This window comes from Marmota monax, unplaced genomic scaffold (assembly GCF_021218885.2).
Source record: "Marmota monax isolate L192 unplaced genomic scaffold, Marmota_monax_Labrador192_F-V1.1 WCK01_AAM20220418_F8-fsc00024, whole genome shotgun sequence".
NCBI classification, from domain to species: Eukaryota; Metazoa; Chordata; class Mammalia; order Rodentia; family Sciuridae; genus Marmota; species Marmota monax.
The window spans coordinates 9,298,429-9,310,007 of NW_026695224.1; the positions used below are offsets into that span (position 1 = coordinate 9,298,429).

Consider the following 11,579-nt stretch of genomic DNA (forward strand, 5'->3'; position numbering starts at 1 on the left):
CAGAGATGGGCTGGGGGCTTGCTGTGGTTTGATATGATTTTTCTCCCAGTGGTGCCTGTGTGGTCCCCAGGGTGGTGACGTTGGAGGTGGTGTAATCTTTAAGAAGTGGAGCCAGAGGTGAGGGGATCATTGAGGGTGCTGCCCGTAGAAAGAATTGATATAGTTCTGATGGGCTCTCATTGCTCTTGGAAGAGGTTTGTTATAAAAGAGCAAGATAGCTCTTCCCTGCTCTCTGGCTCCCTGTCTCTGTCTCTCTCATTTTCACATGTGCTGCTAACATGCCATCTGCTGTAATGTGACACAGCCAAGGGGCCCTACCCACAGCTCGCTCCATGTTGTCTGGACTCTCAGCTTTCAAAACTGTGAGTTAAATAAACCTCTTCTCTTATGAAGTAAGTACCCAGTACCAGGGATTTTGTTGTAGCAATGGAAAATGGACTAATATAAAAAATTGGTGCTGCTGGATGTGGTGGAGCACACCTGTAATCCCAGTGACTCAGGAGGCTGGGGCAGGAGGATCGAAAGGTCGAGGCCACCCTCAGCAACTTAGTGAGACTCTGTCTCAAAATAAAAATAAAAAGTACTGAAATACACCTCAGTGGTAAAGTAACCCTGGGTTCAATCACCAGTACCCACCTCTCAAAAAAAAAATTGTTTTACTGAGGAATGGGATCAGTGAAATAGCTATACCCGAAAATGTGGACGAGACTTTGGAAAAAGGTTGGAAGAATTTGGAGCAGGAGTGGGCTTGGAAAAGCCTCCAAAGCTGTAAGGGGTGACCGTGGTTGATTCTAGTGAGGGCCAGGGGACAAGTAGAAGTGTCTCCGATGGAAATGAGGATCAGATTGGAGTAAAGACGACCCTTGTCATAGCAATTCAGGACACTTGGATGAACCAAGCTTGTGGCTAAAAATGACAGAATCGTTTATTTGGTGGAAGACACTTCTAAGCCGTAAAGCCCTCAGATGGTGGCACGGGTATTACTGGCTGCTCCCAGCAAGAATCACAATGAGCCTGGACAGCAAAGAGAAGCAGAGCAGGAAGATTCGGAAAATTTGGAGCAAACAGAAGGCATGCAAGGGTGGAGCAGAGGGACCCCTTGAGAAACAGGTGAGCAGGGGGCAATCATTCTGACCACTGGGAAAGGCCCAGACCATCTGAGAAACCTTCAAGGCCTCCATTGCCATCCCAGGCCAGAGGCCTTCCAGGCACAGAGGTATCAAGGAAATAGCTGCGGCCACTCTCCTTCTGCTCCCTGCCCAAGGCCATCCCACCCGACATGGGCTCCCTGGCCCACAGCCAGAAGAACTGCAGAGGTCCTTGCAAGGACAGCGGGAGCCCTCTGCTCAGCATGGCGTGGCTCCGTCTGTGTCACGTGGTCACTCTGACTGCTGAGCAGGGAGAAGGAGACAGAGTTAAAGATGGATCCTGGGGTCAAGGAGAGGCGGGGGCTCCCAACAGAAGCTGTGGCCCTGCTGCTGGGATCACTCAGGGAATCAGTGTAGGGGGCCGGGGGGACACTCAGAGGCCTGAGCATGCAGAAGGAATGGTGGCCGTCAGAGGGACCGAGAAGGAGCAGCCAGAGGGTGAGAGGCATCCAGGAGCCAAGAGGAGGAGACATTTCAAAGAGCCATGAGTGGTCATCTGTGAGAGGCCACTGCTGAGAGGTCACGTGAAGTTGCGCCAGGAGGGGCTGAGGTCATCAGGGACCTGGACAAGCCCAGACAGGAGGCCCAGACAGGAGGGAATCGGCCTGGTGTGGGTGGAGGAGACAGGGCGGAAGGAGGTGGAGAGAGTCTGGGGCCGTGTTGCTGGGACAGGAAGCGGAAGCACGGTTCCCGGATGGAAGAGAAGAGGCTCCCTGGGCAGGTGACATGTTCTGGGCATGTGTGGCCTCCGACAACCTCGACAGGCAGACCTGCACCCCTCCTCCAGCTTGGAGTCTTCCCAGTGGTGATCAGACCCTGCTCCAGAACCCCCAGCCACCATCTCAGGGTCAGATGTCAGAAAAGAGTCCCAGTGGCTGCACCCCACAGGACACCTGCTTCCTGTGCCCGTGGAGAAGGCATAGAGAACACTCTAGCCTTGATTCCGACTTGTGCCAGATGCCAAGGAGGAACCAAGCTGAATTGATGCCAGCACTTCTCCAGGGAGCAGCGATCCCCGGGTCAGATCTCTGGTGACGTCCCACCTCCAGCCACCCTGGCCTTCACGCCCCTGCACTCGCTGAGCCCGCTCCTTCCGTCCTTTCTGGGAGGAGATGTGCCACAGTCCACTGCCCTGCTGCATGTGAACGGGCAGCGCAGAGGGCAGCACAGGCGAGAGGGGTGGAGTGTGTCAGGGTGATCATAGGTGGAACTGGTCCTCGACAGGCAGAGCAGGCACCCCAGGCAAAGGGAGCAGAATGCACCAGAGCTCAGAACCCAGAGGACAAGTTTGGCTGGGGCATGAGAAGGTGGGTGCTGGGGTGCAAATACGAGGAAACAAGGATGCTTTGTCCAGTGCCTTACCTGAGGAACCCCCAGATGCCCAGGCGGTACTGGATAGTCACCACCACCACGTTTTCATGGGTAGCTAGCGCCAGCCCGTCAAAGTTTGATGCCCCACCAGAGACTAAGCCACCTCCGTGGATCCACACCATCACCTGGGCAGGGAGGGAGCAAGCTTACAGATAAAGGAAGCAGAGAGGGAAGAGGGGTCTCTGGTGTGATCCCCTACCTCTTGGCCATGCCAGGACCCCAAATCCACCAGTGCACAGCAAGGTTGCAGAAGACAGTCTCTCTCCTCCCCAGCTCTCCCAGCTGGGGCCCAGGGACCACCCCTCTGAGTGCCACCTGGTTGCCCTTGCCTTTCTCTCTAGCCCCCAGTGCCACATCCTTCCAAGTCTCTTCAAACTGAGAAGGTCAGCCTGGGAATAGCAAAGGCCAGGGATGTCCAGTTCTTCCAATACTGCTGTTGCCCTTATGCCTGGACCATTTAACCAGCTCAACATAAGCAACAGGCAGCACTTGAACTTCAGCTGCATCTCAGTTAACTCCAGTGGGGTTAAACCTCCCTCTGCGGGGATGACTGTCTTAAGAAGCATGCATGAGCCTAGGGTGCCACCCCTCGGCCATCTCTGCATATCCAAAGCTACCCACTCCCCATCAAGCCCAGGCTCACATTCTCCTCCTCCAAGAAGCCTTCAGTCATTGCTGAGACACTATCTGAGAACGTTCTGAGGACCGCGACTGGGCCAAGAATTGAGCATGGACACAATTCAAAATTCATGGTTGTTTCGTTAAAGATCTCATGTAGCAGAGAAGAAATGAGAGTGAGTGAAATAATGTGATATTGCTAGTGAAAAAAGAACCCATAATGTGCACAAGTAAGTCCTAATGTGGTCCTATTTGACAGTAAAAATGAGGCACTTCACCTGCCTAAGAAGCTGCAGGGAGTAAGTGGTAGAAGTGGGACTTGGTCCCAGCAGCCCCAGGGCCCACGTTCAGAGCTGCCCGACTCCCTGCAGCCCACTGGACAGCACAGTGAGCCAGCCCTTAGGGCAGGAGGAAGGTCCCGCTGCAGCTCTGACCTGTGTTCCAGGAGGCTTGCTCTGCGCACTCAGCCAGCCCTGAGATGAAGCCCGACCACCATCATTAGACACTCACACAGGATTCTTCCCTGAGAGGAAGCAGAGGCTGAGGGAGGTGGAGGACTTGCCCAAGACTCTCAGCCAGGCCAAGGCAGACCCAGGATCCAAACCCAGACCCTGTGTCCACAGCTGGGGGTCTCCTGCCTCCAGGCTCCCAGAGCCCTGTTTCTCCTGCACCTCTGATCCTGCTGTCCCCAGGGAGGGACTGAGTCGGGGTCACCTGAGTGAAGGTGAGCTCAAGGACAGGTCAGCACAGACAGGCTGGAGAGGCCAGGACGTCTGTGACGCAGATGGCAAGACCTGGAGGGCAGGGGCTGCGGGGGAAGGTGCCGTGCCCCTGCTCCCCCTAAGCCCAAGTCTCAATCCACCTTGTACCTTGCGTAAGACTGACTTCTAGTCTCCAATTCACAACCGCCTTCCCCACCTCTGGGAACAACGTCAGGGTTTTCCTGGGGGACTGGGCGCTGACACTGCCCTTTCTTCCCCCCCAGCAGACCCCCCACCTCTGGCCTGCCCCTGGCAGCTGCCCCACCTCTGGCTCTTCCTTGGCTGGGAAATGCTGACTCACTGAACTTTACTCTGGACATCAGTCTGCACCAAAGTTTAGGGAGGGAGATGAGCTTCGATGAGACCCCAGATGATTGGCCTAAGGCAAGGAAAGTGTTCCGGAGGTTGTCCGGGCTCTGCCTCCTGCACCTCTGTCATGGGCCGGTGAGGTTTCCCACATGGATCTTGGAGTGCTGGGGAGAGGGCACATACTTGTTTGATTTCCTAGCCCATGTTCAAAGACATTGCTTTGAAGATCAGAAGACCTGCGCTCTAGACCTGTGAACCCTAGTGTGCGACCTCCCTTCCTCCATCTGGGCCTCATTTTCTGTATCTGTAAGGATGGTATTTTGGGTCGTTGTCTTTTCCCTAAGATTCTCTGCACTTTAATTCTATTGAAAATTATATCTTAGTTGCTCTCCAGCTAGCAACTTAGAGTAGTCACTATTTCTATGACTGTCAGAAAACCTGAAAAAATTCAGGAGTGCATTTCAGATTACAGCAAAATTTTCATCATGAAGACACTGGGGAAGGGAGGCCTGGTCTGGGATGGGTGTGCTGAGAGCTGCCTCCGGCTCTTTCTCGGGGAGGCTGGGGCTAGAATTCCCACGTGGTGACCAGTCGGGTGGGTCATCTCTTGCTTACCGGCAGCAGCTCTTTGCTCTTCCGGTTAGCAGGGGTGTAGATATTTAGATAAAGACAGTCTTCAGAGTGCTTACGAGAGGAGGAAGGAAATTTGTTGCTGAAGACCTTAGACAGCGTTGGGCCTTTTTCCGTGATTTGGGAGCACCTGTGGAGGACAGAAGAAAGGGTCCCTGAGGTTCATACATCTAACAAGATCATCCTAAGTCTGGAAGGGGCCTTTGACTGGATGTTTTAATCCTGTAAATGCAGTGGTCGCTACCAGACTTGCGACACTGAGATAGGGAAAAGCTCTCTGAGGGTCCTGGTAGAAATCTTGGGTAGGGGCTCAAAGACTATGCAGAGTGGGAAGGCCTTGGCTTCTTCCTCCCATCAGACAGCAGATGCCAAGGGGGACTTGTCTCAGCTTTGGCCCTTCCCGCTGCAGTGAAGCAACTATTGTACCTGTTCAGGGCACCCCTGGGGGGAAGGCACCATCTGATCTAATGAGCTAGGACTGCGAGCATCTGCATCATGGCAGTCCAGTGGCCTACTCCAGGCTCCTGCTGCTCCTGCTGAAGTCAGGCAGCTGTCCCCCTGTGAGAGAGGTGCTAGGGTGTGGACCTATCTGGCGACTGGGATGGGCTTCCAGAATAGGTCAGCTCTCCCTGGGTACCTTCCTGCATCTTGCTTATGTCCATTGGGACTGGAAAGCCACAGCAAATTTGCAGCCCTGTGACATTCATGGCAAACCTGGGCTGAGTGCTAGCTGTTGCTCAGACGGTTGCAGCCGTCACAGGTTCAGGGAACCCAACATTCCATGTACTTAAAATCTCTAGAAGTCTCACTGAAGATGGGCTGACACAAAGCTACACGGTGAAGACGGGAATGAATAACCCTTTAATGTGTAGACACTGTAACATGATCCCAAGCTTCAAGAACATTGAGAGAAATAGGACCTCAACAAATGGACAAAGTGAGGCAGCAAAGGTCAACCCTGAAACGATGAAGAAGTGGAATGTCTCCCAGGAATTATTCCAAACAGCTGGGGTTTTGTTTGTCTGTTTATTTGTTTTACAGGAGCTAGGCAAACTTCAAGAAAACATCAAGAAACAATTCATAAATTTTTCAGAGGAATTTAACAAAGAGATTGAAATTTTTAAAAATCCAGAAAAATCTAAAGCTAAAAAATACATTGAATAACATAAAAAATACATGAAGAAAGTATATGAGATCGAGGGCACAGCTTCAAAAGACCAAATACTCAGATTGTTAGAGTTCAGGAGGGAGGTAAGAAAGACAAATTCCAGAGATTCTAACAGACAATGTTCCAAATCTGGGGAAAGATATTAACTTCCAGGTACAGGAAGGCCAAAGGTCATGCATTTGATTCAACCCAATAAAACTACACTAAGACGTTAGAATCAAACTCTCAAAGGTCAGAGACAATGCAGCACAGAATATGCCTTTTCCGGAGAAATAAAACTGAGGCAATTCATTGCTCCCAGAACTTTCCTACGAGAAATGCTAAAGGGAGTTCTTTACATTGAAATAAAAGGATGTTAGTGTGTCACAAGAAAACATCACTGTTGAAAGTGAATATACAATTATAATTATTTTAATATTGTAGTGATGCTAGGTAAGCCACCTACATCTTTAAAAAGAATACTATTCAGAATAATAATCACTACGTTAATTTGTTAATATTAAGCAAGACAAAAAATGATGTCCCATGTGAGACCAAAAATTAAAAATGGGGGGCAGAGTTAAAATGTAGAGTTTTTGTTTTGTTTTGTTTTCTTTGTGATCAAAATTAGGGTCTTATCAGTTTAACATATTATAACTATAAAATATTTATTGTTAGCCTCATGGTAAATAAAAAGCAAAAATGTGTATCAGATGTGCCAAAAAGAAAAAGCAAGGGATCAAACAAAAGATGTTGCTAGAGAAAACCAGTTAACCATGAAGAAAGATAGCAAGAAAGGGAGGAGGGAAGAAGGTAATCTATGAAAGCGAGATGCTTGATCTGTGGGGACAGTTGGGGACTTTGGCCTTCTGGGCCCAGCTAGACAGGGTGCCTGGGCACACCAGCCACTGTTCTGGCCCTTCCTAGGGATCTAGACACACCAGCCTGGGAGTTGAGAAGTTGCCATGTCCGTGTGCCCACTTATGCACCATCCCTCACCTTCCCGTACCCAGGCCCAGCCACGAGGTTCAAGACAGAAGACACAAGTGGCTACTTGCTTCTTCCTTCTGCTCAGCTGTGCTTTGTTCAAAGCACCAATCACGAATCCTATTGTCACATATGACCCAATTCATTTATTGCCTTGCGTATTATTTATTCTCTCTCTCCCCATTAGGTTTGGAAGACCCAGGAACCCACAACGGGCCTGGAGTGCAATAGATGCCCAAGAACTATGTGCTGAACAAAGGGTTCTAGAAATCTCCGAGAGGTCCAGAAGGCTTCAGGGCTCTGCAGTGTCTGGAGGATACCAGAATAAAGCAGGGCCAAGCAGAGGACGGCCTCCACCCCTCACTGCAGCATCGAGAGACAAACACCCTCCGAAACAAGCCACCTCACTTACATAGGCGGGAAGGACGTGGTGTCCTTCACATTCTTCCAGGGCTCCACAGGCTCTGGGGGAGCAAACCTCCGGGGTCCAACAGGGGCCTTGGCAAAAGGGACGCCCAGGAAAATGGACACAGGCTTTGAAGATCCTTTCAGGGTTGCGAACTTCCCCTTGACTTTGCCCTGTAGGGTCTCCACCTCGGGCGGCGGGAGCTTTTCTTCAAATTGACCTGGGCAGCAAATGAGGACGTTAGAGGGGGAAATGCTAGTCCTGGGATCCAGGTGGGTTTTGCCACATTCTAAGCATGTGACAATGAGTCAGTGACCTAGACCCTCTAGTCTGATTTCTTCTTTGGCAAAAGAGGGATGAGGAAAGTGTCCCACCTGACCAAAAGCTCTGGTAGAAGAAGTCCATTGGAATTGAGGTCTAAATGCATTCAGACAAAAGTCGGCGAAAACAGGAGAGCTTCTGAGAATGTTGCCCTCCCTCTTAGAACCTTCTGGAAGCAGGTACCCACTAGGGTCCTGGTGCTGAGCTGGTTAAGAGGATGAACAAGAGGGAGCCCTGTTCTCAGGAGGGCTGACCTTGGGGGGAGAAGGAGCCACAGACATACCTGACCTGAAGCTGGGAAGAAAGAGGCCACGTCCTGGTGGGGGACCAGGGAGGGGCTGCAGGAGGGAGAAGAGGAAGCCAGGCCTTCTGATCACATGCAGCTGGGACTTGCAGAGATAGAGTCTCGTTAAGCTGCGTAGGGCCCTGCTAAGATGCTGAGGCTGAATGGACTTGTGACCCTCCTGCCTCAGACTCCTGAGCCACTGGGATTACAGGCGTGCACCACCCTACCCAGCTCGGAAAAACTCTTTACGAAGAAGCCAGGTTACACAGCAGTATCCACATCTCATAGCACTGACGGCCAGTTCCCTACTATGAACATTTAGGTTGGTTGTTGTCGTTACTGAATACTATAAATACACCAAGAGGTATTTTTCACGGGACCCATCAACAGACAGTTCCCAGCTTCCACTGTTCACACCTCTGGTGTTTTGACTTACAATTTTTTGACCTTTTTGATCTTGAGATTATGAGGACAGAACCCTGTCTGAAGTCAGAGTCAGGGTACAGCAACATGCCCCCAGGTGGTGGCCATGAAGGTGAACTTTTTCTTTATTCTGTCCCAATCCCCTACACTACGCTTAGACACCTTTAGAGAATTAGGAGAATGATTTCACGAATACAGTCACGTCTACAAGGACTTCTGAAGAAAATGATCTTCCTGTGGCCAGTGATCTGGGGGCCACAAGAGGGAAAGGAGACTAACAAGTGGGTGTGTGATTCTGGCTCCGTGTTAGAGGGCTCATCCTTGGGAAGTGAGTGAGTTGTCCAGGTAGTAAGATGCCGAAGGATGTGGGCACCCTAAGACTGCAAGGAGGTGCGTGAGGAGGCAGGGGGTCATCCCCCCGAAGGTGAGAGTGCACACCCTCATTGCAGGGGCCAAGGTGAGGGAAGGGCAGGAGCCGAGAGTGAAGCCCAGAGGCAGCTTCAGCTGAGATTGGGAGCACCCACCAGAGAGGAGGCAGGAGGAGGACGGAGCCCCGGGAGGCCAGGGAGGACAGGGGGAGGGCTGGGTGCTGCTTCTAGTAGGTGAAGGAAGGTGAAGTCTGAGCAGAAACACTAGGTCTGACCTGCGTCCGACCAACGAGAACTTTCAACCCAGATGAAGTGAGCAAAAGCCACATTACCCAAGAGGATGGATGGAGCGAGAGCCTTAAAGGAGAAGGGGAGGAACACTAGTTACCCTGGATGTTCCGTGGAATGTGCACATACTGAGCATTGAACTAGGTTCCTGTTCCTTTAAGGTAATCCTAAAACAAACCAACAGTCCACACCTTGCTAGGTAGGTATTCACATGGCCACGTTACGGATGAGGACACAGGGAACTGGAAGGAGTCTGTATGGGCTCCCTAAAGATGGACATCAGGTGGCATTGCCGGGGGAACCCTGGGTAAAGGAATGTTCCACTCCTGGTTTGGTCTGCATTTTTCCCCTCCTTTTTATTCTCAGTCCTAGGACTCTCACAGTGTTGCACGTCCAGGGAAAAGTTAAATCCAGATGGGGCCTGGGCTGTCGGGACACTGATGTGCAGAGCAGAGCCTGCATTAGCAGCCAGAGGAAGGCCGGGCGTGATGTTTCAGGTTTCTTTGGGAGAGGGGTCTGTCATGGTTTGGCTATGAGCTGTCCCCCTGTTACTGCAGGGACATTCAGAGGGGAAACAGTGAGACGGAGAGCTTTAGCCTAAACAGTCCACCCTAGTTCGAATGGGCTGGTCGGGTGGTGACTGTAGGCAGGTGGGACCGCAGGACGTGCCTGGGAGTGTGCCCCTTCTCCCCACCCCTGCTTCATGATCCCCCCATGATCAGAGCAGCTGTCCTCCTCTGAGCCCTTGCCCCATGATGTGCTGCCTCACCTGGGGCCCAGAGAAATGGAGTTGCCATCTATGGACCAAGACCTCTGAAACCCATGAGCCCCCAATAAAATTTTCCTCCTCTAAATTGTTCTTGTTGGGTATTTTGGCCACACGGATAAAAGGCTAACTAAAACAATCTCCCTCTGCGTCTCCATTTCTCAATTGATAAAGTGGCACAAATATATTCTGAGGTCCCTTGTGATAGCCCTGCATTTACTAAGACTACAATTTTCTGTCTTTGGACTTGGGGATTCTACAGGGACTCTCCCTCCTAGGTTCCAACCCATCCAGAGCCCACCACCCACCTCCTGTATCTGGTTCTCACACCCTGGGTCGGTATCCACCTGCCCTAATCACCCAGAGCCAAGAACCACCCAACCAGGGACCGTCCTGACACCCGAGGGGTCCCTGAAATTATCCAAACCAATCAATCCTACAGCTACTTACCTTGCTCACCTCTTCCTTCCAGTGGAAACCCTGACAAAGGTCCTTCCCACAGTCCTCAACCTCTGTGCCTCCTGACTGACCCTAGTCCTTCCCTCTGTGTCCCCAACCCCAGAGGTAAATCCCTTCTTCTTGGAAACTATAGATAACAACTTAACCTTTTCAGACTCTTGGTATGTTGGCCTTACAATACTTCAAACTTCCTACTAATACACTCTGTTTTAAGTCAACTCCTTTATATTTACCATTCCTTACCAGAAGCTTCTCTAAAACAGGCACCATCCTAAGTGTTTTGGAAAGAACCACCCATTTCATCCTCACAACAGCCTAATAAGGTGGGGACGGCTGACATTCTTATTTTAGAGATGGGATAACCTAGGCACAGCAAAGTTAAGGACCTTGCCCAAGGACACCCAGCTCAGAAGTGCTCAGCTAGGATTCAGACCTGCCCTTGGCCCCAGAGTGGATATTTTTAATACTGTACTAAGCCACTCTCCATGATCTGGCCAGATTTCAGCCACTGATCAAGGAAACAGTAAACTGAGCTCTTATCTCCTTGCCTGTGAGGCCCGGGGTTATCTCATTGTCTTCCTGCACCTGACACCTGCAGCAGCATCCTTAGGGAGCTTATTCTTCCCTGAATCTCCGGGAGGCTGGGGCTGGCTGAGCCAGGCTACTCCAAGTCCTAGTTCAGTGAGTGAACACTGGTGTAGAACCAGACCCGCAAGCCTTGTCCTGTAAACATCTCAGCCCTCCTCTGCCCAGGTGTAGGGTTCTCCAAAGTACCCCTTAGTATTTATATTTCAGGACTCACCACCCCAAGCTGTGTTTGTGGCAAGAGAAGCCAGGATGACCAAAACACAGAGCCACATCATGGAAGGATGGCAGTTCTCTGCAAATGAGATCCTTTCTCCGTGTCCCTCTGAAGGGCTTCCCAGGTCTCAGCCCAGAAGCCTGACGTCCTGTCCCCACAGCTTGATTGTCTGAATGTGAGATGACCCAAATCTCCTCTCTTCCCCAGAACTCCTGGGGGACTGGTGGGACCTGGAAGCCAGATCTAGTTTGAGTTCAAGATCTTTTATCTGAAGTCCTGCGACTCAGCTCTCAGATTACAGATGACCACAAACTGGTCTAGCAACTTCTTGCAGATGGGTCTCTCCTGGGTAGACTCTAACCTCAGTGCACTGGCACCAGCAGGCTGAGTCTTCAAGGCAAGGTGTAGCTTTGATCTGGAGTCCTCAGATCAAGTTGGAATATTTTAGATCAACTCACAGCCCAGGAGCTGCTCGGCTGGGAGACACAT

General features: G+C 51.1%; 1 protein-coding gene across 2 annotated transcripts in view; it reads right to left on the bottom strand.

The window, feature by feature from the left end:
- The window catches only part of LOC124086749 (liver carboxylesterase 1-like), a 35,677-nt gene extending 24,367 nt beyond the window's left edge, over positions 1-11,310 (bottom strand). The window contains exons 1-4 of one of the 2 annotated variants that reach the window (XM_058575889.1): positions 11,091-11,310; positions 7,384-7,585; positions 4,823-4,967; positions 2,511-2,644 (exon numbers count right to left, since the gene is read on the bottom strand). In XM_058575889.1, coding sequence (XP_058431872.1) covers positions 2,511-2,644; positions 4,823-4,967; positions 7,384-7,585; positions 11,091-11,151 — 542 coding nt within the window. In that variant the 5' untranslated portion in view covers positions 11,152-11,310. Of the gene's footprint in view, positions 1-2,510; positions 2,645-4,822; positions 4,968-7,383; positions 7,592-11,090 lie in introns of those variants that run through there. The other variant, XM_046435249.2, reaches the window with a different exon arrangement.
- Between the last annotated feature and the right edge of the window lie 269 nt (positions 11,311-11,579).